Source organism: Ictalurus punctatus, chromosome 10 (genome assembly GCF_001660625.3).
Source record: "Ictalurus punctatus breed USDA103 chromosome 10, Coco_2.0, whole genome shotgun sequence".
Lineage (NCBI taxonomy): Eukaryota > Metazoa > Chordata > Actinopteri > Siluriformes > Ictaluridae > Ictalurus > Ictalurus punctatus.
The window spans coordinates 5,772,313-5,796,272 of NC_030425.2; the positions used below are offsets into that span (position 1 = coordinate 5,772,313).

Here is a 23,960-nt window from a genome sequence, read left to right on the forward strand (position 1 = left end):
AGGATATACACTGTAGGATATATCTACAGGTATATACACTGTAGGATATGCACTGTATGATATATCTACAGGTATATACACTGTATACCTGATAAATTCCCACACCAAATGTAGCCACAACGCAGGTGAAACTAGAAAGTAGTACCTTTTTTTTTTTTTTTTTTTTACACAAAACCCGTTGTTCAGGTAGTAAACGCTTTGATACCCGTACAGTATATGTCTAGCTTGTCGGTGACTCATGAATGTGAGAGTACTAACGTATGACGCCATTACAGGTGTGGCTGCTAGTGGTGACATGTCCTCACATACCAAATAAACCAGTTCATAGCCGCTCAAAGCAGGTGAAATTTGAGACAGTGATTTGGGTTTTCACTAGAAACATTTCATTGTATGCAACCTGCTTTACTCATCAATACACAGTCATGTCTAAACGTACTCATGACATTTAATGTGCTGTATACAAAGCGCGCGTGCGTGCGTGTGTGTGTGTGTGGAGTGGTGTTGGGTGTGGCACGAGCGCTTTCACTCTCGGGGGCGGAGCTTTGGCTCGAGCTCTCCCTGTATCTTTCGTGTCTGCTCGGAATTCAGGGAGAGAGCGAGCGCGCGCGCTGGACACAAACTGCTCCGTAGGCGGAAGTTTCGAGTAAAAGTCCGAGTTTTAGTTTTCACAGACGTCTACAGAGAGGTAAGCGGACTCACGAAAGTGTGAACTAAAGCATACACTTTTCTATTTCTGTCTGTTTTAATGGAATTATTCCGTGTATATGTTTGTGGAAACGTTTGAATTTCCTCAGTCTGTCTCGCGCTTCCGGAGAACTGGCTGGAAAAACAAATAGTCCGGTCGCGTTTTTCCGGTTTTATTCCCTATGGGAAGTATTTATTTTTTTTTGTCGTAAATGAGGCTTCCTGGGTAGGTTTACACACCTGCGGCTGAAATTCGCTCCCACTTCCGTGTGTCGGGTTTCGTGTGTGCGTGTTGCGCCAACTTTTTCTATTTTTCCTCCAGCGGTTTAACTCGGTCATCACCCTGATGGTGTTTTTATTGTTGAGTATAGTCGAGTTCTCTCTCCGTGTTGTTATTTAAAGCGAATCCGAAAGGAAGCGAGTGTCCTGGTCCTTCTGATGAGTAAGCAGAGCACAACAATAATGCATTGTCCAGTCTTAAATGTCAGCTTTAATGGAATGGAAGGTGGGATCCTGTTGTGTATTATAACTTGGAACTTGTGCCATATTCGTGATTATTTTTAAGAGCTCCAGCTTCATTTGACTTCTTTATTTGGTACTGCCATGAGTCATGCCAACTTGTGGCCTGCTTGTATGAACTGGTTTGGTTTATGATTGGATACAAAAGGAGCTGGGTTTATTTTCTCTCTCTCTCTCTGTATTAGATGTATGGTTAATGCTCTGAAACCACACCTTGGAAACCACCTTTAATAGGGAAGGGAGCGCGCAATGCATTGTGGGGGTTACTACGAGTGTGAAAGGTTGCTATTTAACATATAAGGTTACTGGAATTGACGAGGATACGTCACTTCCGGCATTTTCTTCCCTACTTTGATCCTTTCTTATTGTTTGGGTTGTGTGTTTCTCTCTCCTCTATCTCTCTCCTCTATCTCTATTCATCTTTCTTTTCTTCTTCCTCCTTTTCCTTTCCTTCTTTGTGGGGACTGAATGGTTCCACTGTGATGGGAATGTATGACAGTTGTGAGTACTCTTTTTGTGCAGGTTTTATTTAACAACAAAAACTAAAAGAGCGACCTAGATTAAGGTTTGTTGTTAAGGTGCAGGCACGGGATTATTTGGATGCATTACTAATTATTTCAATGGATAGTAAGACCAATGTGTGTGTTGTGAAAGCAACACAGGGTGGAGATTGGGTTTGTTTTGTTTTTTGCGTGTTCGATTCACGCAGTAATTAATCGCACAAGACCAAGCACCTGTCAGTAACGTGTTGATATTGTTTTAGCGTCCGACGCACTTTACGTTTCCCCACGTTGTCCGGGGAGGTGTTTTGGCAGTCATGCTCCTTAACATCTACCCTGGCTGTTTGTTTGTTTTTCCTCCCTGAGTGGTTATAATTTTCCACAAAAATTCTTGCTCCGAGTCGAATTAGTCGTGAACACCGAAATTCCATAAATGGTTCATAACAGTTGTGTGGGTGGGTGTTGGGAGGTCTTGGCTTCTGTGCCGTGGTGTTTTGCAGTGCAGTCAGGACACATTTGCTGTCTAGCTGTACATTTTAAGATGAGATTTACTGTATATCGCCACACAGATACAGGATTGTATCTCTTAAACACCCCCCAGCCATGTTAAATCCCTGGTCGTGCCCTAGATTAGGAAAGAAAGAAAGCAAGCGTGAGATCACTGCTGGTTAACGCACATCCAGAGAGGGGAATCGGGGATTACTGAATCGTATTGTTTGTTTAGATAGACGTCCAGCTCGTGCTTACTGTGACCTCACAGATGTTTTTTTTGCATATTATATGCGGGGCTTTAATTGAATGTCTTTTGTCTGATATTAATAGTGTGAACGAGTTAAATTAAGGAAAAAGTCTGTATTATATACAGGCGTATTTTGTGTGTACTGATTGTCGGATGTGCCGTGTTTCTCATGAAATGGGAATATACTAGCTAAGATGAATCAACTTTAAAGTGCACCTATTATGGTTTTGAAACGTGCCTCGTTTTGTTTTAGAGGTCTCGTACGATAGATTTACATGCATCCGAGGTAAAAAAAACAAAACAAAAACACTTTAACGTGCTCATAATTTAAATTACAGCGTTACCTTTCCCCCCCCAGTGTCAAAAACGACTCCTTAAATGATCCATTCTAAACTCCTCCTTTCAGAGAGCATACTCTGCTCTGATTGGTCAGACGTCCCAGTCTGTTGTGATCGGTCTAGCGCCGTCAGCGAGCAGCCGATGAACACCAAAGGCGGGGCTTTTTGCTACAAACCTACGTAGATTAGTACGGGAAGGAAAGTCTGGAATCACTAACGACTCGATTCAGCTGTTCAGAATCGATTCCTTCTTTCGGGAGTCGATGACTCCGTCGGTCGTGCGCTTTGATTTGTAGAACTTTGCAGACTTTTTACATTCGCAAACAGCTCGATAACGCACTGCAAAAAGGGAATATCTGACAAACCATAACAGGTGCACTTTAACCCTTTACTGCATGGTTTTGCCATATGGCAACGCTTCATTTATGTCCAATTTTTCTGATAGGCCATAATACAAAACTGCTATTTTCCTTCGTGACTGGAAAAAGAGGGCTTTAAGTTACCATCCGAGCACATACTTTTTACAACTCTAAGTCCTCTTTAGAATATATGCTTACTAGATGGCAAAAAAACCCTCTGCAAATTATAGTCTGGAAAATGCAGTAATTGGTCGTGTAATCTCATACGTTTTGTGTTATTTTTGATTATATAATGCTTTCCATCATTGCATATTGCCAACTACCCCCCCTAAAACTTTTTGAAAACCTGTTACCTCAGCAAATTCAAGTCATAAAAACCCATTAAATATATATATATATTTTTCCTTGTAAATGTCAAAATTAATGCATTAAAGGGTTAAATAACGAAAATCTTTCCCTTCCACTCTCGGCTTTCTCCTTGCTCAGGATAATCATTGATGGTTATACAGTGAACACAGAAGAGTAGTTAATAAATTCATATCGTTTTTTTTTTCAACTCGAGTACTACACCTTCTATAATTAAGCACATCGTTTTCAATCTTAATAGTCATCAGCCCGTCGTCATGTTTCGTCCCGTCTTATGGATTTCCTGTTCTCAGCTTGTGCAATTTGAGTCTGTTTTTAATGCTAAAGGAAGCTGAGCTGCCCAAGCCTTCGTAACCGACAGGCCCTTTCCCGGTCAATAATTTAACATGGGTACGTTCTGGACTCCGTCGACGGCCATTCTGAATCCAATCCCGTTCTGAAGCGCTTTGTCGAGCGAGCGAGCGACGAAGAGAGACGTCTCGCGAATAAAGCGCTGTCTAAAACGATTATGTCCTCCCATATTGTTCATCTTATTTAGCCAGTGATGTAAAAGCAGTCATGCAGGAAGTAGACAAGGGTGGGGGAACAAATAATGCCGCTCTGTGAACGTTCACACACCGGAGACTCGTGTCAAAGCAGCGATTAAGCACTCCTAATAAAGCCGCCTGTATTTTATCTCAAGGCCACGTCTGGATGGATTTGGTTCTCTTTTGGATCTCGTTAATTCAACTTCGGCAGATTTGACGAGCATGTCCTTGTACTGAGAGGACAACGCTAAGCACTCATGTCTACTACACGTCAATACGCACATCCGTGCCATGCTTCCTCCCTAATGCGAACAAAGTCAATGAAATCCTCGGGGACCAGGCAGAAAGGGCACAGATGGGACTCAAACTTGATCACGTCCCGGAGGGCGTATTGCTGGATCGCTTTGCATCACTTGGGCTTTCGGTTATTATTCCGGGAGTTTTAGGAAACCTAAATATTCCCAGTATAGGCCTGCATCATGTGTATCCTTTACTCTTAACTCGTTTTATATTTACAATCTCACCAAAAAAAAAATATATATATATATATTTTTAAACCCTTTTTCCGTGGCTGTGAGATCGTTCTACTTTTCATTGTCTCTTCGGGTTTTTGCTCTGGCTGCACAGCTTCCCATAGTGCCCCTCAGGCCAATGAAATATTCACCATCTGTCACTTTGCCTCACCTGTGATGCATACCTATCGCTGCTAACCCCAAATATGCCAGAATAGTAGGCTTAAAACAAGACTGAATACCTTTTTTATTCTGCCATTTGAAATGACACTTTTTTTTTTTTTTTACGGGATGGGAGCTGCTTGTTCAGAGAGAGAGAGAGAGAGAGAGAGAGAGAGAGAGAGAGATATAGCAGTAAATAAACAACACAAAGGCATCCAGCTAGAATGGCAAATCCTTACACCGTGTAATTCTCTCTTTTCCTTTCAGTCCGGTTTTGGAGGCCTGGTTGATTAGTCATAGAAATATGCAATATCTTGATCCATCGTGTTGTTTTCCTGTCTAGTGGACAGGAGGATGTCGGGGGTGGTGGATAATAATCTCGACAGTTGTTCAGCACCCAGGCCTGGTCCGGGTAAACTGAGCTTGGCCTTGTTCTCACATCTCTCTCTCTTTTCATGGTTCTGTGAAGTGAATCCATCATCCAGAACAGGCTCTGATTCAGTCCACTGTCCGTCAAGGCACGTTTCTTTCCCTCATTTACTCCCCCTCTCTGTCTCTCTCTCTCTCTCTCTCTCTCTCTACCCCCCCCCCCCCCTCAGGAATGCAGGGAGAACATGTTTTTTACGCCTTCATGTACTCCGCATGAAAAATGCAACTTCCAGGTCCGAACTGCTCATCTTACTGAGCTCTTTAGAAATGTTATAGTACATTAGGGTTTTTTTTTTTTTTTTTTTAACACAAACATTTTCGTGAGAATCATATGTGCTCACAGAAAACGATTTATTATTATTATTATTATTATTATTATTATTTACATAATAATATATAATATTGTTCATAGGTTTCTCAGTTTCTCAAACCCATTTGATCTCTGACTGGTCCAACTAGTTTACAGCAATCGAGTTAAAACCAGGACGCCGCTGCATGCCCTAACCGATCCAGTGCCTTGGAATTTTGCGTGTATTTCGCTTTTGTTGTTCCGTTGTTTTCGAGTTTTCCATCGAAGTAATCGCGTGTAACAGGAAAGAATGATGCAGCTTGTCAAAGCACGCAAAAACGTCGGTGTCGGCCGTAACGATGGATCCTTCTGGCATTCCCGAGTTGTATCGCTCGCCACCAGACTGCGTTGCCTCCTGACCGTCTAATAAAGTTTCCTGATTTATTACAATCCCCTCTGGGGAGGGGTGCATCGCCAACATACCGAGCCCGTGCCATGCCGTTCGAATTGGCATTATTTCAATTCAAGGCCCTGCAGAAAAGCAAGAAAAAAGTGAGACTCGTGTCTCAGTGTGAAGATGCTACATTGTTTCTTTTATCGGATGAGTTAAATAATGGAGGGGGGGGCGATTAAGATGCCGCTAGAGCATCATCATCTGTGATTAACGGAGGAAACCAACACTGCAGCAGGTATCAGACGTTCCCTTTGGGACGTTCTCTGAAACAAAGCCCACAGAAGGGTTTTAAATAGTAGTAGTTAAATCTATAGATGTACAACCTTTGGTCAAAAGGTGGGGGGGGGGGGGGTTCTTTTCTTTTTTTCTTTTCTTCTTCCTAGGCTGCTATAATACCGCTGGAATGGACCGAGCTGCCTGATGGAGATGCATTGTAAAAACCTACGTATTTTGCCTGAGGTTAAGTTCACCAGTGTAGCGCCGACCACCTGCTCACTCGCATATCGCTCCTTTCTCCAGCGGAAACTAGCCAGCGTCTGGGGAGCCCTCGCTGACCACAGGCTCTTAACAGTATGGACTCAGCTGGTTGCTCTGTCTGCTTCCAGAGCCATTACCTCCAAATGTGTGTGTGTGTGTACATTTCAGCTCCTAGCATATCACGGAATGTCCGTCTCTGTACGTACGGCGAACAAGCACAGCTACTCGGATGGCAGGCCCTTCACTTCCGTAGCCGTTTCTGTGAGGGGATTTATGTAGGCGAAGGACGGCACAGCAGTCTCCGGTTTGCCTTTGGAGTGACTTCATGTCAGTGACGAGAATTTCAAACGTTTATTTAAAATCAAGACGATCACTCTTTACTCCAGAGCTATCAAAACGGTGACTCAGACCTCACACCGTACTATCAGGATGAGTAAAAATCGAACACACCCAAGCCACACCTAAACGCGATGGCCCTCGTCAACCCTGAGGGAAAGGAGGAGCGTCGCAGAAACAACAAGTGCTTATGAGAATCGCAGCCCTGTCAGCCATCTGATTTACTTTGCTTCATTTACCCTCCCCCCCCCCTCTCTTTTTTTTGGGTGTGGCTGTGAGTGAGAGCGTCTGGGAGAGAGATGTTTAAGAGTGATAATGGGAGACGCAGCCGGTGCCAACGAGGGACAAGTAGCGTGTGAGAGGGAGGGTGAAGGGCGGAGAGAGTGTGAGAGAATGCTCTGGGTGAGGAATGTCACACCAGGATTAGAGGGCTGGGCTTGGCCAGGCCGGGTATGACTGTACCATGTTACACTGTTGCCTGATCTCAAACTTGCGTCTAATCCACGACGACACACGCGGAGGGTTTCATGGCGGAGTAACGATTAATAAAGAGTAGAAAGCTGTTAACCCGACTCGGTGTCGGACAATTAAAGTCCAGCGAGTGGAAGTTATTCATTAACTCGCCCGTAGACTGAAGTCCAAAGTCTGCGGCGATGTCTTATCTGTTTATGAGCCGTGTATCGGCAGTGCACTGTAAACCTAAGCATATTTTAGGTCTGTGTTCAGACTCACCTCAGAAAACGGGTGCTTTGGCGTGTGTCGCCGGAATGGGAACGCCCATCCAGTCAGCTTACGCTTATCGCAGTGAAAACTCTGCGCCTTTGTTTGGTTTAAACTTAAACCGTTTAACTGATTTAAGATACGATGATCGTGAGCGACTATTTTGGTGGGGTGTGTGTGAGAATTCTTAGCGCTAAGCAGAAATCAGATCAGTGTCGTTTATAGTTTTGCAGTTCTAGACATAATGGGCCTCATTTATCAACCTGGATGGGAACGGATTTATTTATAAATCGTTCGCGGCGGCGTTTTCGACTAGAAACGAGCCCCCCCCGAGTCCGTGGAAATGTACGTACGTGGAGATTCACCGTCGAAAGACATGAAGGATGGAAGGGTTTAGCATGCGACCGGTGCTCAAAAGTATGTGGACACCCGACCGACCGGACCCGTATGCGTTTGTTGAACGTCCCCATTACAGATATAGTCCCCCTGTTTGCGGTTGTAATAATCTCCACTCTTCTGGGAAGGCTTTCCACTAGATTTCGGAGAGCAGCTGTGCGGATTCGCTCGTTCAGCCACTGGAACGACCCCAGAGGTGTTCAGTGGGGTTGAGGTCAGGGCTCTGTGTAGGACAATATTGAGTTCTACCGCTCCAGCCATGGCAGCATGTGTTCATGGAGTGCGCTTTGTGCACTGGAGCGTTGTCATGCCGGAACGTGTTTAGGCCTCTTGGTTCCAGTGAAAATGAATCTCAATGCTACAGCATGCAGAGACATTCTATACGATTATGTGCTTCCAGTTTGGTGGCGGGACACACGCGGGCGTGCCGGTCAGGCGTCCACATACTTTTGAGCACGCCGTGTAGTCCGGCGTCGCAGAACGTAAATCGGCCGTGCCGGGAACGTGCCGCTCGGTCATTGAGACAGCGGTCAAACCTTGACTCACAAGGGGAACAAACGGATAATGTGAAAGTAAGGAAGTTCATTCGTTGTAGTTTTTAATATGAAGTCTGTTGTTGAACTGATCCGCTGTCCACTAAAGGAGATCCGAGTGCAGAACTGCATGTGGTAATCGCAGTCCCAAGGCCGTCGCAGCAACCGTAGTTCCAGGATCACGGCGCGAGTGGAATCGAGGTCCGAAAGCATTCCCACGGTACTCCCTGTAGCGCCACCCTCAGCAATCTCCAGGCTGCACCGCTTGGGGCCGTCCTCGGCAGCGGGACGTAGCCTCCAGTTGATGCGAACGTGATGTTTAAACGTGTCGCCGTTCAGAGGAATAGCCGTCTTCTCATGCCGACTGCGTCAGTGAGACGCGTCGTATCGGCTTCATGAGAGATACCACATGCCGTGATCATATAAAGTAAATAAGATTAAAGCCGGCATGACCGCTACATTAGTCATCTTCAGAAAAACTCATTTGCCTACTTAGTAAGACCAAGGAGTGCTTGGGAAGGTAGTCACACCCCTCTGTTAACAGGAACGGTGAGCCCGTGTAATGTGTTTCTTCATGGGAGGAGGACACCGGTAATACCTGTTACCTGTTTGTACCTGTTCTCATCATCCCCCTGGCAACAGTAAACTTTTCGGTGTAACTCGGGTGCAGTCCCGTTCTTGGTAAATACAAGAGTGCTGTTCGGATGCAGTTGTTTGTTGCCGTGACATGCATCGCAGAATAGTGACTCGCGCTTTATGACCAGCTAATAAAAAGCTGAACCTTGTTCGGAGAAAGCAGTCAGAATCTAACAAAGCACACGAGCTCGTCCACATGCTGTACTCACTCTTGCCTTTTGTGAGATTTTAAGTAGGAAATCTTTTTTTGTTTTTTTAACTATTTGTGTATAGATTTAATTTATGACCCACCCCGACCCTGTATGACTATTTATTTATTTATTTATTTATTTATTTATTTATTAGATAGATAGATATTTTTATTTTTATTATTCCTTTTTGTATTTTGATGTTTTATCTATTTATCTATCTATCTATCTATTTATTTATTTATTTATTTATTTATTAGATAGATAGATATTTTTATTTTTATTATTCCTTTTTGTATTTTGATGTTTTATCTATTTATCTATCTATCTATCTATCTATTTATTTATTTATTTATTTATTTGCTTTTTCATATAGATTACATTATGACCACCCCACCCCCCCCCCCCCCCCCCCCCCCACCCCCATGTATGACCATTAGCTGCTATTAAAAAACCTGACTTAAGGTATTTACGGTGGGGTTTGTTTGTTTTTTAAATTAAACACATCTGTGTGAAAGTACGACTCGACGCATAGTCTCGGATCTTGTGGCCGAGCACGTTTTGTGACGTTCTAATTTTGTAGAAATGTCCTTGATCCTCTGTTCCGTGGTGGTTGTTTATCAGTGGGAAAAGAAAGAGTCTTGGGACATTCGTATAAATTCATTCAGTAGTATTTCTTTTTAGCAGCAACCTCAGGAAAGATCAGTAAAATGCCGAATAATCGACGGCCTCGTTTTTATCCGCACACGCCCTGTATAAAGGTTTAGTTTTACGTCCTTGTTTGTGCATCTGTGGAAGGTGTTTACGCCATGTTTAGCAGGAACCCACGATTTCCATCTCCACCAGCCCAGCCATGTTATTAACACTCTCTCTCTCTCTCTCTCTCTCTCTCTCTCTCGCTCTCTCTCTCTCTCTCTCGCACGGTAGATCCGAGCATACGCGTCTCCGCTTACTTGCTCACCACTTATGTCTTTTGCATTGAGGAGTTGCCAAGTGTCAGATTCCTGCTGCTTAGAGGATTGTTTGTTTCTGTGTGGGAGTCCGGCACTGGACTGCTTTTGAAGGGCTTGTGTGAAGTCTATCAAAGCATGTGCTGCTATTAAATTTTCATGCAACGATAATTGCATAACATTTCCAGGATCGTGTGCAGTACTCAGATAAGACGGACGCCTCCGAAAGGTTGCCGTCGTTTATCTGGGGAGCATGATCGCCGTCCGGAGACGTGCGGGGGATTTTTACGAGATATAATATAACCCGTTATAAGGACATGCCCATTCCGATTGCATTCGATACCGTCACAAACTACAAGTCTGGTGTTCTTTTCTTATCGTGGTGATGTACTTTATTTTTAGCTTTTAAAATCACGTACGAAACGATCTTGATAATGAAACCGTGTAACCATGACTAGAGTGTAGTTTACGATTTGGATTTACTCAGACAAAACAGTTCAAGAAAATTTCATACATCCTACACGGGTATGTATAAAGGCATTCAGAGAAATATTTTGGCTTTAAGTGGCCATAAGGGCAATATACAAGGCCTTAAATAGGTAAGTATTTAGGAGTGCTTCAGCTCTCGGTAAAGATGAGCTAATAAAGACATTATCTTTTGTTTAAACACTCACAGTAAACTATTGCGGAACTTTTTATTACAAAAATAAACAGTACTGACTGTACCATGAAAATGTACGGTAATTTTTTTATTTAAATATATATATATATAAGTATTACAGTAAATAAACGATGTACATCCAGACTGAACCATTAAAATAACACTCCAAATAACAAGTTCAAATCGAGACCTCCAAATTGGATCAAAAACACTTTAAATAACACCACGAAATTTGTAGCGATTGTGTTTATCTCGCCTCTAGAGGCCGCTCTTGTACCGTGTAATGACGGCAGACCCTTCTCAGCCGCTCCGCGACGGACTCAACCGGGGAAAAACCATCGGGCGGATTTTTGCCGATGAACAATTAGCTCCAGCAGTCGGTTATCGGTGCCGATTAACTGGCAAAACCGATCCCTCGGTCCACCTCTACTCTCCGGCAAGACGATCGGAAACCGTTTGGGAAGCACCAGCATTTCCTCACATTCATATGTGGTGAGCAGATGAGCTTGACTAATCTCGAAGAGGCAAGTTGAACCCAAATTTGCCCCTTATGCTGTCTTATGTTAATTCCAACTCCACCAGAATTTAGGTCCGTAATTCTATCCCGTGTGGTTTGCGTTTGCGCAGAGAACAACCGGATGTGCTTAATAAAAAATAAAAAAGGTCACATATCGAACGCACCCTTTAGTAAATCTGTACCGGCGGTAACTGGGAGCTTAAGTTTAAGCATTAAATCGATTACACTTGTGATTGTTTTGTGAGCGTAAGATTTCAGCCCTGGTGCGATTGTGCATTGTATACAGCATCGTTAAGGTTTACTCAGGATTACTCCCTGCTCGTACTCCTAAAACTCCTACACGATCGTCCAGTGAACTCATTTCAGCGGGTGGAGGACATGCTAAACCAAACCCGCTACGTGATTTGCAGTACACTGTTGTACATTTTGTGCGGTTGCCAGATAGAAGTAGTAAGAGTAGTTATCTAATCGATCTTGCCGCGTTAATAGCGTTAACAGGTGTAGGGAACGCGATAGCTTTGTGGTAGTTCGGCCGAAAACGATTCGGATCACACGATGATGGTTCTATGGGGGGAAATGGCCCATCTTGCCTTGTAAAACCAGATCTACCAGAAACAAACGCCCGGTTTCACTCCGCAGCAGCCGGTAGCCAATACAACGTGACGTTTTGAACGTCGTTAGAGTGCGATTACTGGGGAAAATCATGTTATTAACCATTCAGGTTTACTAGCCAGGAAAAAACATTTGGAACGGTCAACCCCCTCTAGCCTCGGATTTTTACTCCTGACTTTTAACTGTGCGTTTATTCGGTCTTAAAGTAGACGTCTAGACTCTCTCTCCGTCTCGCTCGCTTTCTCTATCTCTCCATATCTCTCTCGCTGTATACATACTATATACGTGTGTGTTTGTGTGTGAGCGTGTAGGCTCGGGTCCCGGAACACGTGACACGGCGAACGACGCGGCCGCTCCTACAGATGTGTTTCTATGTTTCGGAAAACGGCGATGCATCGTGTCATCGTGAATGTTTTGGTTTAGTGAATTTAACGAGAAACGGCTTTGTCGTGGAACAGTCGGAGTACCCATACGGGGAGGATACACTGAGAGAGAAGCGGGAGCATGGTGAAGGGGATAAAGGAGAGGGCGGAATGTCCAGGGGGCAGGAAATGAATAACATACGGAGGGAAGATGATGAATCGAGGACAGTCAAGCGGGGTAGATGGTTAGTAGCGAGAAATGAGATTTAATCTGATGAGCAAATCCGCTTTGCCTGTACCTGGACTTCATCATCGGTGGACGCTCGTGGACGTCCACGTCTCGGTCGGTCCGCGACACTTCCAGTCTCTCCGTGTTTGTTAATGAGTTCGGCATGTGAAGTGTCGTGTGTGATGTGCTCACCACGTTTCCTGTTATAGTCCATCGCGACCTCGCGACACATTCCCGATCCGGCCGCGACAACGATTTCAACACGCCATTTTTTTTTTTTTTTTTTCAAAGGCATTCTTAAGGGCTCAAATAAATCCGTGTACAATTTTAATAATGTAAATGGATCTAAAAACGGTTCGTTTTCCCCGACAGGTGAAAGGTCGAAGTGGTTTAACTGGAGAGAAGTCTCAGGGAAGCGTTAAGGTGTTGTGTGAAGGGGGAATCACGCGAAGCCGGTCCTCCGAGTCGTTGCGGTTATTACGGCTCGTTTCAATCCCACACGGGGTGGAAACACGGCTCAGAGGTCCGCCCCACAATCTCTACACACACGCCCACACTTGCCACGCCTCCTCTCTCTACACACACACACACACACGATCGTTTCGTGAATTTGCTGAACTTGCTGAAAAGTGTATCGTTTCTGTTCTCGTTCCTTTCCTTAGGCAAGTCGATGTCGGGTTATTTACAAAATAAAACCTAACAAATAGCAGGTGTGTTGAGTGAACATGTAAAAGTCTGTAATTTTTTTGACTAACACTTTTTTTTTTCTCTCTCTCTCTTTCTCCCCCACCCCAGGTTTTAAACGTTGGCTTGGATTGAGCCAAGGAAGCAATGATGGCAATGCAAAGTAAGTACTGTAAAGAGAGTGCTGTTAACTTGGACATAATTCCCTCCACTGGCTTCCTGTAGACGCCCGGATCAAATTCAAGGCCTTGATGCTCACGTACAAACCACACCCCCCCCCCCCCCCCCCAACCTCTCCCGACACTCTCCTCGAGGTTTACGTTCCCTCACGCGGCCCGCGATCGATTAACGACCGACGCTTAGTACTGCCTACTCACTGAGGCACGAGGTCTCATTCCATAACCTTCGAATTCCCCGTCCCTCGGTGGTGGAATGAACTTCCAACCTCAATCCGGACCGCCGGATCCGTCTCGATCTTCAAAACGCGCCCGAAGACCCACCTCTTCCGTCCACACCTGACTAACCCCTAACCTGCCAACCCTCACGTTATTTAAAAATACACTAAAATAATCATCATTTGTACCGGCTCTTACACCTCGACTCTGGATAGACGCGTCCGCTAGACGAATAATACAAGTAATAGTATTCGGTGGTTCGCACGGTTGCCTCGCACCTCCAGGTGTAGTGGATTCGATTCCCGCCTCCACCCTGTGTGCGCTTTCGCATGTTCTCCCCCTGCTTTGAGGGTCTCCTCCCCAAGTCCACAGACATGCACTGTAGTCTGATCGACGTTTCCAAATTATCTGTCGCCCGTGAGTGGGTGCGTGTGCGCGTGCTCTTGGGTTGGCACTCCCTGTCCGGCGTGTCCCGCGTGTCCCACGCGTCCCCTGGGACAGGCTCCAGGCGCCCCCGCGAGCCTGTATCAGCAGTACACCAAATGACTGGAGGGATGGATCAGGCATTGTGAAATATTTAAATAAGTACTACAACAATGAGTCATTTTTAAAAAAAATTATTTATTTATTTTTTTAACTTTTGCATCACGTTAGAAATTTTGTTTGAGTGTTATCCCTTACCATGAGAGAAGTACGGCCCAGTCGGCCTAGATTTAAAAGGATCAGACGGTTCATTCACCCCGACAGTCATGTGGAAACGTCTGCAGAATAAAGGAGAGCAGAATCCAGTCGCGCTTTAAACAGAACGTACATTTATTTATTTATTTATTTATTTTAAACGTCACGTCACTTTCATCGAACGTCTTCCCGACGTAGTTTCCCTCAGCAAGCTTCATGGCGAGCGTGTCACGGATTTATTAAACAATGACGAGATGACCTTCTAAACCCATCTGCGGTGTACATGTCAACTTGCCGCTGAGTGTTTGTTTTTTTTTTTCTTTCTTTCTTCTTTTTCTCTGTAATATCCATAACATGTTTTCTTGTATAGTCTGATGAAGGATTTTAACGTCTGTGGTGAGTACCATGACTGATATTCGGTCTATCATTAGCTAAATTTGGCTCATTTTGTGTGTGTGTGTGTGTAGTGGGTGAACGTGACGGTGCGGTGAAGGTTACAGAGTGGCAGAAGACGTATTATACGACAGATTCGGGCATCCAGTCAGGGGCCACCACAGTTCGTGGAGATGATGACGGGACGGAGTACAGCAGGAAACACACCTACACCTCCACGGTCATTGAGCACCCTGCAGGTGAGGAACACAAACACTTGACATACTCGAATTGCGTCGTCTTATACCGCGTGGACTTATTTCATTGCGAACGTCTAAGGATTGGTTTGAGCAGCTTCCGAAGGGACAACTGTGAGCAGATGTTAACTGCCGGGTGGATCTTTCCCAGCACAGCACTTACACCGATATGATCGTGTGTGTCGCACTTTCTTGTGTTGATCAGATCTACGTTTAAAAAAAAATAATAACAATAATAATTACATGGTACAGTTTACTGTAAATTTTATTACACACGGAGCCTTTCGGCACACTTGGCCCTTCTTGACTCTACAGTAGAGTTGGTGTACTCGATCTCGGATTAGAGTCCGGACTCGAGTCTAATTACGAACGAACCCGGACCCCGGACTCGTCACGCGCTCGGGTAAATTTGTACTCGGACTTGACGCGGACTTGGTCGTTTTTCCGAGTACAGTCGAGTCCCGAGAGTCTCCCGTATTTTTGCAGGGCGGGATCGTCGGCATGAAAAAAAGAAATTGACGGACGTCTCCCTTGACGCGCGCGCACGATGACGCGGCTTTCCGTGCGAGTTCTGAATCGAGTTCTCTTTAGCCGCTTGTTGCGCACATCAGGTCGAAATGCAGGTCTGGCTGAGTATTCGTGCGAACACCGGCGGGTATGACTTGAGTGAATGTAAACAGTTTGGGGGGGTTGGGGGTAATCGGAGGTGTGTCAATACAATATCTTGGAGCTGTGCATTAGTAGTCTAATGAGCCTGTCCGCGTCATTAATGTTCATCAAACAACAAAAGGGGGAGAGAAAAAAAATCCCTCACTCACTCATTTGACCGAATGACTTTATTTTACATTTAATTGCTTTATTCAACTTCTGTCGTTGAATTCAGGTTCTTTCTTGAATACTTCTGATCGACCTACCCGAGAAAACGTATCGTTACTGTGAAATAAGATCCTCGTCATATCGCCCAGCCCTAAACATCAGCAGTTCTTGATTCCAGTCTTGAATTTCACAAAATGTGAAATGTACTTCTTAATGTAGTAAATATCATAAACCCTGCTGATAGGGATTTTATTATTATTATTTTTTTTTTTCTCATTTTAGGAATTAAAATGAAACAGTTACACGACCAGTGCTGTGTTCAGGAATGAGTTTATCGTCATTTCAAAGACCGATTAAAAGCCGTAATAAAGCATGACGCTTGTTATGACACGCTGTTAAATGTAGCTCGACTCGGTACTCTCTCTCTCTCTCTCTCTGACTGTATAACTGTGTGGGGGACGCATCAAATCATTTAAATGTCAACTCAAACTGGAGGACACGATATAGCGTGGTACAATAACAATACAGCTTAATGTGTATTCTCATTTACTTGTAATATAATAAGTTCTACATATGCCTCTGTATGAAGCCATTTTTTGATAGGAAACTAGTCAAGGTGCTGATGGCATGAAATAAGAATGTTAAATGGTAATGGAAAGATGTAAGAGTGGTATTTTTTATTACTATTAAGGACTTGGACTCAACACTCAACGTGGCCCCACTTGGTCTGGACTCGGACCCAAGGCTACTCTATAGTGTACACTCGTGGAACTGTAATGTAGTACCGACTCCTAATCACGCTGTCCGGTGTCATTCAGAACAAGATGGGTTCCCTTTTGAGTCGCGTTCGTTTCGACGTTCCTTCTTCACGTCGTCTCGGGGGGGGGGTTTCCTCACCACTGTCGCCTCTGGCTAGGCAGATCCATATCGGGATTTCTGTGTAGCTGATTTGTGGCAGTGTCCATTGCTGAAAGTGCGATATAAATGAAGAAATCCTTACAATGCTGCTGCACTCTTACCATCTCCACACCGCCGTGCCACGGTGTTGATGCTGTGCTGGGAATGGTCCACCATACACACGTTATCTAATGAACTTTCAGCTGATGAATGGGCGGAAGAGGGGTTTCCAAATTGTGCATAAAATCTCATGGCGACAGGATGTGGCGTTCCATACCACTGGAGTATAAACAGAAAGCAGCCTCGCCGTTTCTTGTATATTTTGTGTGCGCGTGCACTGCCAACTTAGTCGTCCCAATCCTGTCTAAATTTAGATTTGACCATTCTTTGCCTTTTAAAATCTGCACTTGCTCTAGTTTCCATGACGTTTGCGTTCGCGCGCACAGACGATTAGCCCAGGTTGTTGTTCCTGTTTTTAGGCTTTTGTTCCTATTTCCAATTAGCTCGGCTCAGTACAAACGAAACGCTGCCATTTCCCTAATCTCCGTTGCTGACCATGTATGCACATGCAAACTCTTACAGAGTCAGAGCTCACCCTGACCCGAACCCAGCGCGTGAGGCAGGCCATGTTCCCGGAGACCATGCAAGAGGGGGTGACCATCGTGTCCACACAGCTGGATTCGTCCCAGCAGACCAACGTGCAGAGACTGGCCGAACCTTCGCAAATGCTCAAGACGGCCATCGTCCACCTGATTAACTACCAGGACGACGCTGAGCTGGCAACCCGCGCCGTTCCTGAACTCACCAAACTGCTCAATGATGACGACCAGGTACCGTAAGAGGGCTTCCTGCAGTTACCTGTAGTTACTCTAGAGATTAAGATAGTAGTCGATAGATGTTAATGCCGATAATCGGCTGTAGAGTGTGCATGTTATTGCAAACACTTTCATTCATGAGGCAGCTGGCAAGGAAGACAGCATTTTATGAGTTGCTAATTAGCATCGCCTTGCATATCTTTGAGACCGGAGCACACCCTGTGGAAAAATCCTAGACGTATTTTATCTAATCGAGCAAGACGTTCGGGTGTGTTTTTTCAAACGCCGCAGTTCAAATGCTGCTCATAGAGGCCAGTAAAGATGTAGGTTGTTTTTGTTTCCTTTTCAAAAACAGGATTATTTTTAAATATTTTAACACAAGGTTATTGTCACAGTATGAAAATGTGACGTCTGTTAATTACATTCATATCCGGTTTTCTATGGTGAACCGTCTGGTCAAATACCATTTAACAGCTCTGCGAAATACACGACGTTTTAAAATTTGGATTATTTTTGCTTCGGGTGCAATTAAAGAAACCGTCCGAGCAGAACGTGATGGTTTTTTTTCCAGGAAATAAATAAATATTACATCCACACACGCTGAGAAAACCATTAACCTCTGACTTTGTCCTCTTGTCCAGGTGGTGGTGAACAAGGCGGCACAGATTGTGAACCAGCTGACACGGAAGGAGGCGTCCCGCCGTGCTCTGATGCAGTCGCCCCAGATGGTGGCGGCTGTGGTGAGGGCCATGCAGAACACCAGCGACATGGAGACAGCCCGCGCCACCGCCAGCATCCTGCACAACCTGTCACACCAGCGTGAGGGCCTACTGGCCATCTTCAAATCAGGAGGCATTCCTGCATTGGTGCGCATGCTCAGGTGAGGACGCAGCACAAGATCATCTCGTACCTTTTTATCAAATACTCCAGATACCTAGATTTATATTTATATGTCTCCGGCACGTCCGTGCTTCTGGAAGCGGAGTGTGGGAAGCATAGCCCGGTGGTCCATACTCTGGTTCGAGTGGTGGAAATCACAACCTACCCTTTATTATAATCTGAAAATCTGTCTAATCTAATGACTATTTTAATACAAATGTGTCGTATAGGTGGAAAGTTAAAAAAAAAAAAATATATATATATATATATATATATATATATATATATATATATATATATATATATATATATATATATATATATGTGTATATATATATATATATATATATATATATATATATATATATATATGTGTGTGTGTATATATATATATATATATATATATATATATATATATATATATATATATATATATATATATACACACACATATATATATATATATATATATATATATATATATATATATATATATATACACATATATATATATATATATATATATATATATATATATATATATATATATGTGTATATATATATATATATATATATATATATATATATATATATATATATATGTGTGTGTGTATATATATATATATATATATATATATATATATATATATATATATATATATATATATATATATATATATGAACTTTTTGCTCATAGGAATTTCTAGAGGTGGCAGAAATTGACATGGTTTTGATTTAAAAAAAAAAAAAAAAAAAAAAAGCTTTTTGTTTGTTTTCTTTGAGTAAAGTTAAAGGTTGGATCTCTCCTGTATTTTCAATGGAAGGTTCAACTAATTGAACCCAAACTCAAGACGTTTCGGATGATTTTTAACATCATCTCACCTTAACCCAGTACGCTGTGTACTGCATGTCAACCAGGTAATGTGTGTGTTGCAGCTCTCCTTTGGAGTCGGTGCTGTTCTATGCCATCACCACACTCCACAACCTGCTTCTACACCAGGAGGGGGCCAAGATGGCCGTCCGTCTGGCTGATGGCCTGCAGAGGATGGTGCCACTGCTGAAGAAGAGCAACCCCAAGTTTCTGGCCATTACCACAGATTGCCTTCAACTTCTCTCCTATGGCAACCAGGAGAGCAAGGTGTGTGTGTGTGAATGTAAAAAATATATATATAGCTAGCAGCAACAAGAAAACTACATTCCCTGTGGAGGGATATGAGTCTAAAACCCTCTAATTCCTCTGGTCTCTGTTACAGTTGATAATCCTGGCTAACGGAGGGCCCGAGGCCCTGGTGCAGATCATGAGGAACTACAACTACGAGAAGTTGCTGTGGACCACCAGCCGCGTACTGAAAGTGCTGTCAGTGTGTCCTAGCAACAAGCCGACCATTGTAGAGGCTGGTAAGTGAGAGCCGAGGGACCCGCTGCTCTTTTAGCAAGACAATCAATCTCTGGGGAGTCACAGGCTCTGTGAGAGCACTAGATCTTTTTTTTTCTTTCAGCCTGTCTTTATTGCTGGTTTGTTCACTTTCCTTTCCCTCTTTATGGCACATCCACAAAGTAGAAGTGAAACTTTGCCACGTCTGGGGTTTTGACACACAGTACTGATTATAGCATGTAGCCACAGTTTCATACAGTCGTTAACGCATCACAGTAACCAAACTGTTCCATACTGGAGGAAGTGTGAAGTACGAATGGGACGTTATGACTGAATAATCTGATGTTGATGGGATGTATAATTAAATACCTAAATAATGAATATGTGCTGCCTCTTTCTCTCTGTCTCTCCCTTTTATTTCTGTTTCCCTCTCGCCCATTCAACTCCCCCACCCCACCCCACCCCCACCCAAAAAAACAACAAAAAAAAACACACGTACATGCACATAGGTGGAATGCAGTGTCTGGGGAAACACGTGACTGGCAGTAGCCAGAGGCTGGCTCAGAACTGTCTGTGGACTCTGAGAAACCTGTCTGATGCTGCCACCAAACAGGTTGGTGTAATCTCTCTCACACACACACACACACACACACCAGAAGTTCTCACATTCTGCTCTAGCAGTTTAATGGCTAATAGGATGGTTATATTGCTCAAGTTATTCTTAAATTCTGTACATATACGAGTCAGTCATTTAAAAAGCTGCATTTTGAATGACACGAGAGTTAGTAGCAGAGTGACATTTGAGTTACTAATTGCAGTGTTGTACAATCTTGAACTTCTGAAAGTCTATTCCGATTTTAATTTCGTCCTTATGAGAGACGGACTGGAATGCTGTCACGTGATTTTAAAAAAAGAAGACAAAAATAAGGTGTATGTGTGTGTGTAATATATTTGTCAAATAAATTGCCTTAAGACATACTGAAGCTCCATCTTGTGTTCTCTATCTCTGTACGTTTTCCATCCTGTATAATTCTTGATTGCCGTCTGCCTCTGCGTGCAGGATGGCCTGGAAGGGCTGCTGCAGATCTTGATCGGGCTCCTCGCCACAGAAGACATGAACATGCTGGCTTGCGTCTCGGGAACGCTGTCGAATCTGACGTGCAACAATGCCCGTAACAAGATGTTTGTAAGCCAGAACAACGGCGTGGAGGCCCTGATCCACGCGCTGCTGCGTGCTGGAGATAAGGAGGACGTGGCCGAACCCGCCACCTGCGCCCTGCGCCACCTCACCAGCCGCCACCAGGACGCCGAGCTGGCGCAGAACGCTGTGCGCACACACTACGGCATCCCGCCCATCGTCAAACTGCTCAACAAGCCGCACTACTGGCCCGTCGTTAAGGTGAAAACCAGAACCAATGGAAAGAAGTGGAAGCTAGAGGAAGCGTTTCAGTTAAAGTGACTAACAGATTATTAACCAAGATAATCCGTTAGCGAGAGTTAGGGTAATGGGGTTTTATTTATTATATATTTATATACTACTACCAAATCTTCTGTGAAATTCAGTGCAGTTATCTTGGTTGTATAAAGTTGAGCAGTAGCAGTAGTGGTGGTGGCAGTAGCAGCAGCGGTAGGAGCAGTAGCAGCACTAGTAGTAGTAGTAGTAGCAGCAGCAGTGGTGGTGGTGGTAGTAGGAGGAGCAGTAGTAGTAGTAGTAGTAGTAGCAGTGGTGGTGGTAGTAGGAGCAGCAGCAACAGTAGTAGGAGCAGTAGCAGCAGTAGTAGAAGCAGCAGCAGCAGGAGCAGCAGCAGCAGTAGTAGGAGCAGCAGCAGTGGTGGTGGTGGTGGTAGTAGGAGCAGTAGCAGCAGTAGTAGAAGCAGTAGCAGCAGTAGTAGAAGCAGCAGTGGTGGTGGTAGTAGGAGCAGCAGCAGTGGTGGTGGTGGTAGTAGTAGCAGTAGCAGCAGTAGTAGGAGCAGTAGCAGCAGTAGTAGAAGCAGCAGTGGTGGTGGTAGTAGGAGCAGCAGCAGTACTAGTGGTGGTGGTGGTAGGAGGAGCAGCAGTAGTAGCAGCAGTAGTAGTAGCAGCAGTGGTGGTGTTGGTGGTAGTAGGAGCAGTAGGAGCAGCAGCAGGAGCAGCAGCAGTAGTAGTAGCAGCAGTGGTGGTGTTGGTGGTAGTAGGAGCAGCAGCAGCAGTAGGAGCAGCAGCAGCAGTAGTAGTAGTAGCAGCAGTGGTGGTGTTGGTGGTAGTAGGAGCAGCAGCAGTAGGAGCAGCAGTAGGAGCAGCAGCAGCAGCAGTAGTAGGAGCAGCAGTAGGAGCAGCAGCAGCAGTAGGAGCAGCAGCAGCAGTAGGAGCAGCAGCAGTAGTAGGAGCAGCAGCAGTAGTAGGAGCAGCAGCAGTAGTAGCAGCAGCAGCAGTAGTAGCAGCAGCAGGAGCAGCAGTAGTAGTAGCAGCAGCAGGAGCAGCAGTAGTAGCAGCAGCAGGAGCAGCAGTAGTAGCAGCAGTAGTAGCAGCAGCAGCAGCAGTAGTAGCAGCAGCAGTAGGAGCAGCAGTAGTAGCAGCAGTAGTAGTAGCAGCAGTGTTGGTGGTAGTAGGAGCAGCAGCAGCAGTAGCAGCAGCAGCAGTAGTAGCAGCAGCAGCAGCAGCAGCAGCAGCAGCAGCAGCAGTAGTAGTAGTAGTAGCAGCAGTAGTAGCAGCAGCAGTAGTAGTAGCAGCAGCAGCAGCAGTAGTAGTAGCAGCAGTAGTAGTAGCAGCAGTAGTAGGAGCAGCAGTAGTAGTAGCAGTGGTGGTGGTAGTAGTAGTAGGAGCAGTAGCAGCAGTAGTAGGAGCAGTGGTGGTGGTAGTAGGAGCGGTAGTAGGAGCAGCGGTAGTAGTAGCAGCAATGGTGGTGGTGGTAGTAGGAGGAGTAGCAGTAGTAGTAGCAGCAGTGGTGGTGGTGGTAGGAGGAGCAGTAGTAGTAGGAGCAGCAGTAGTAGTAGCAGTGGTGGTGGTGGTAGTAGCAGCAGCAGTAGTAGTAGCAGCAGCAGTAGTAGGAGCAGTAGCAGCAGCAGCAGTAGTAGGAGCAGCAGTAGTAGTAGCAGTAGTAGCAACAGCAGTAGTAGAAGCAGTGGTGGTGGTAGTAGGAGCAGTAGTAGGAGCAGCAGCAGCAGTAGTAGAAGCAGCAGCAGTGGTGGTGGTAGTAGGAGCAGGAGCAGCAGTAGTAGGAGCAGCAGCAGCAGTAGCAGGAGCAGCAGCAGTAGTAGTAGCAGTAGCAGCAGTAGTAGCAGTAGCAGTAGTAGTAGCAGCAGTAGTAGCAGCAGCAGCAGTAGTAGGAGCAGCAATGGTGGTGGTGGTAGTAGTAGCAGCAGTAGTAGTAGCAGCAGTAGCAGCAGCAGTAGTAGCAGCAGCAGTAGTGGCAGCAGCAGCAGCAGCAGTAGTAGGAGCAGCAGCAGTAGTAGTAGTAGTAGGAGCAGCAGTAGCAGTGGTGGTGGTGGTAGTAGTAGTAGGAGCAGTAGCAGCAGTAGTAGGAGCAGTGGTGGTGGTAGTAGGAGCAGCAGCGGTAGTAGGAGCAGCGGTAGTAGGAGCAGCGGTAGTAGGAGCAGCGGTAGTAGGAGCAGCAGTGGTGGTGGTGGTAGTAGGAGGAGTAGCAGTAGTAGTAGCAGCAGTGGTGGTGGTGGTGGTAGGAGGAGCAGCAGTAGTAGTAGCAGTGGTGGTGGTGGTAGTAGCAGCAGCAGTAGTAGTAGTAGCAGCAGCAGCAGTAGGAGCAGGAGCAGCAGCAGCAGTAGTAGGAGCAGCAGCAGTAGTAGTAGTAGTAGTAGGAGCAGCAGTAGTAGTAGCAGTGGTGGTGGTGGTGGTAGTAGTAGTAGGAGCAGTAGCAGCAGTAGTAGGAGCAGTGGTGGTGGTAGTAGGAAAAGTAGTAGGAGCAGCGGTAGTAGGAGCAGCAATGGTGGTGGTGGTAGTAGGAGGAGTAGCAGTAGTAGTAGCAGCAGTGGTGGTGGTGGTGGTAGGAGGAGCAGCAGTAGTAGTAGTAGCAGTAGTAGTAGCAGCAGTAGTGGTGGTGGTAGTAGGAGCAGCAGCAGAGTAGCAGTGGTGGTGGTGGTGGGAGCAGTAGCAGCAGTAGTAGGAGCAGTAGTAGCAGCAGTAGTGGTGGTGGTGGTGGTAGCAGCAGTAGTGGTGGTGGTAGGAGCAGCAGTAGTAGGAGCAGTAGTAGTGGTGGTAGAAGGATCAGCAGTAGTAGTGGTGGTGGTGGTAGTAGGAGTAGTAGTAGCAGCAATAGTAGTGGTGCTGGTAGGTGCAGTAGTAGATGTAGTGGTGGTAGTAGCAG

The 23,960-nt window shown here is 45.1% G+C and overlaps 1 protein-coding gene across 2 annotated transcripts in view; it reads left to right on the forward strand.

Moving 5' to 3' along the window:
* Positions 1-530: 530 nt before the first annotated feature.
* The window catches only part of jupa (junction plakoglobin a), a 28,191-nt gene continuing 4,761 nt past the window's right edge, over positions 531-23,960 (forward strand). For both annotated transcript variants that reach the window (XM_017477663.2, XM_017477664.2), the window contains exons 1-9: positions 531-685; positions 13,291-13,342; positions 14,720-14,884; positions 17,177-17,424; positions 18,051-18,289; positions 19,225-19,426; positions 19,542-19,686; positions 20,173-20,276; positions 20,724-21,062. In XM_017477663.2, the coding sequence (XP_017333152.1) occupies positions 13,327-13,342; positions 14,720-14,884; positions 17,177-17,424; positions 18,051-18,289; positions 19,225-19,426; positions 19,542-19,686; positions 20,173-20,276; positions 20,724-21,062 (1,458 nt within the window). In that variant the 5' untranslated portion in view covers positions 531-685; positions 13,291-13,326. The remainder of the gene's footprint in view (positions 686-13,290; positions 13,343-14,719; positions 14,885-17,176; positions 17,425-18,050; positions 18,290-19,224; positions 19,427-19,541; positions 19,687-20,172; positions 20,277-20,723; positions 21,063-23,960) is intronic.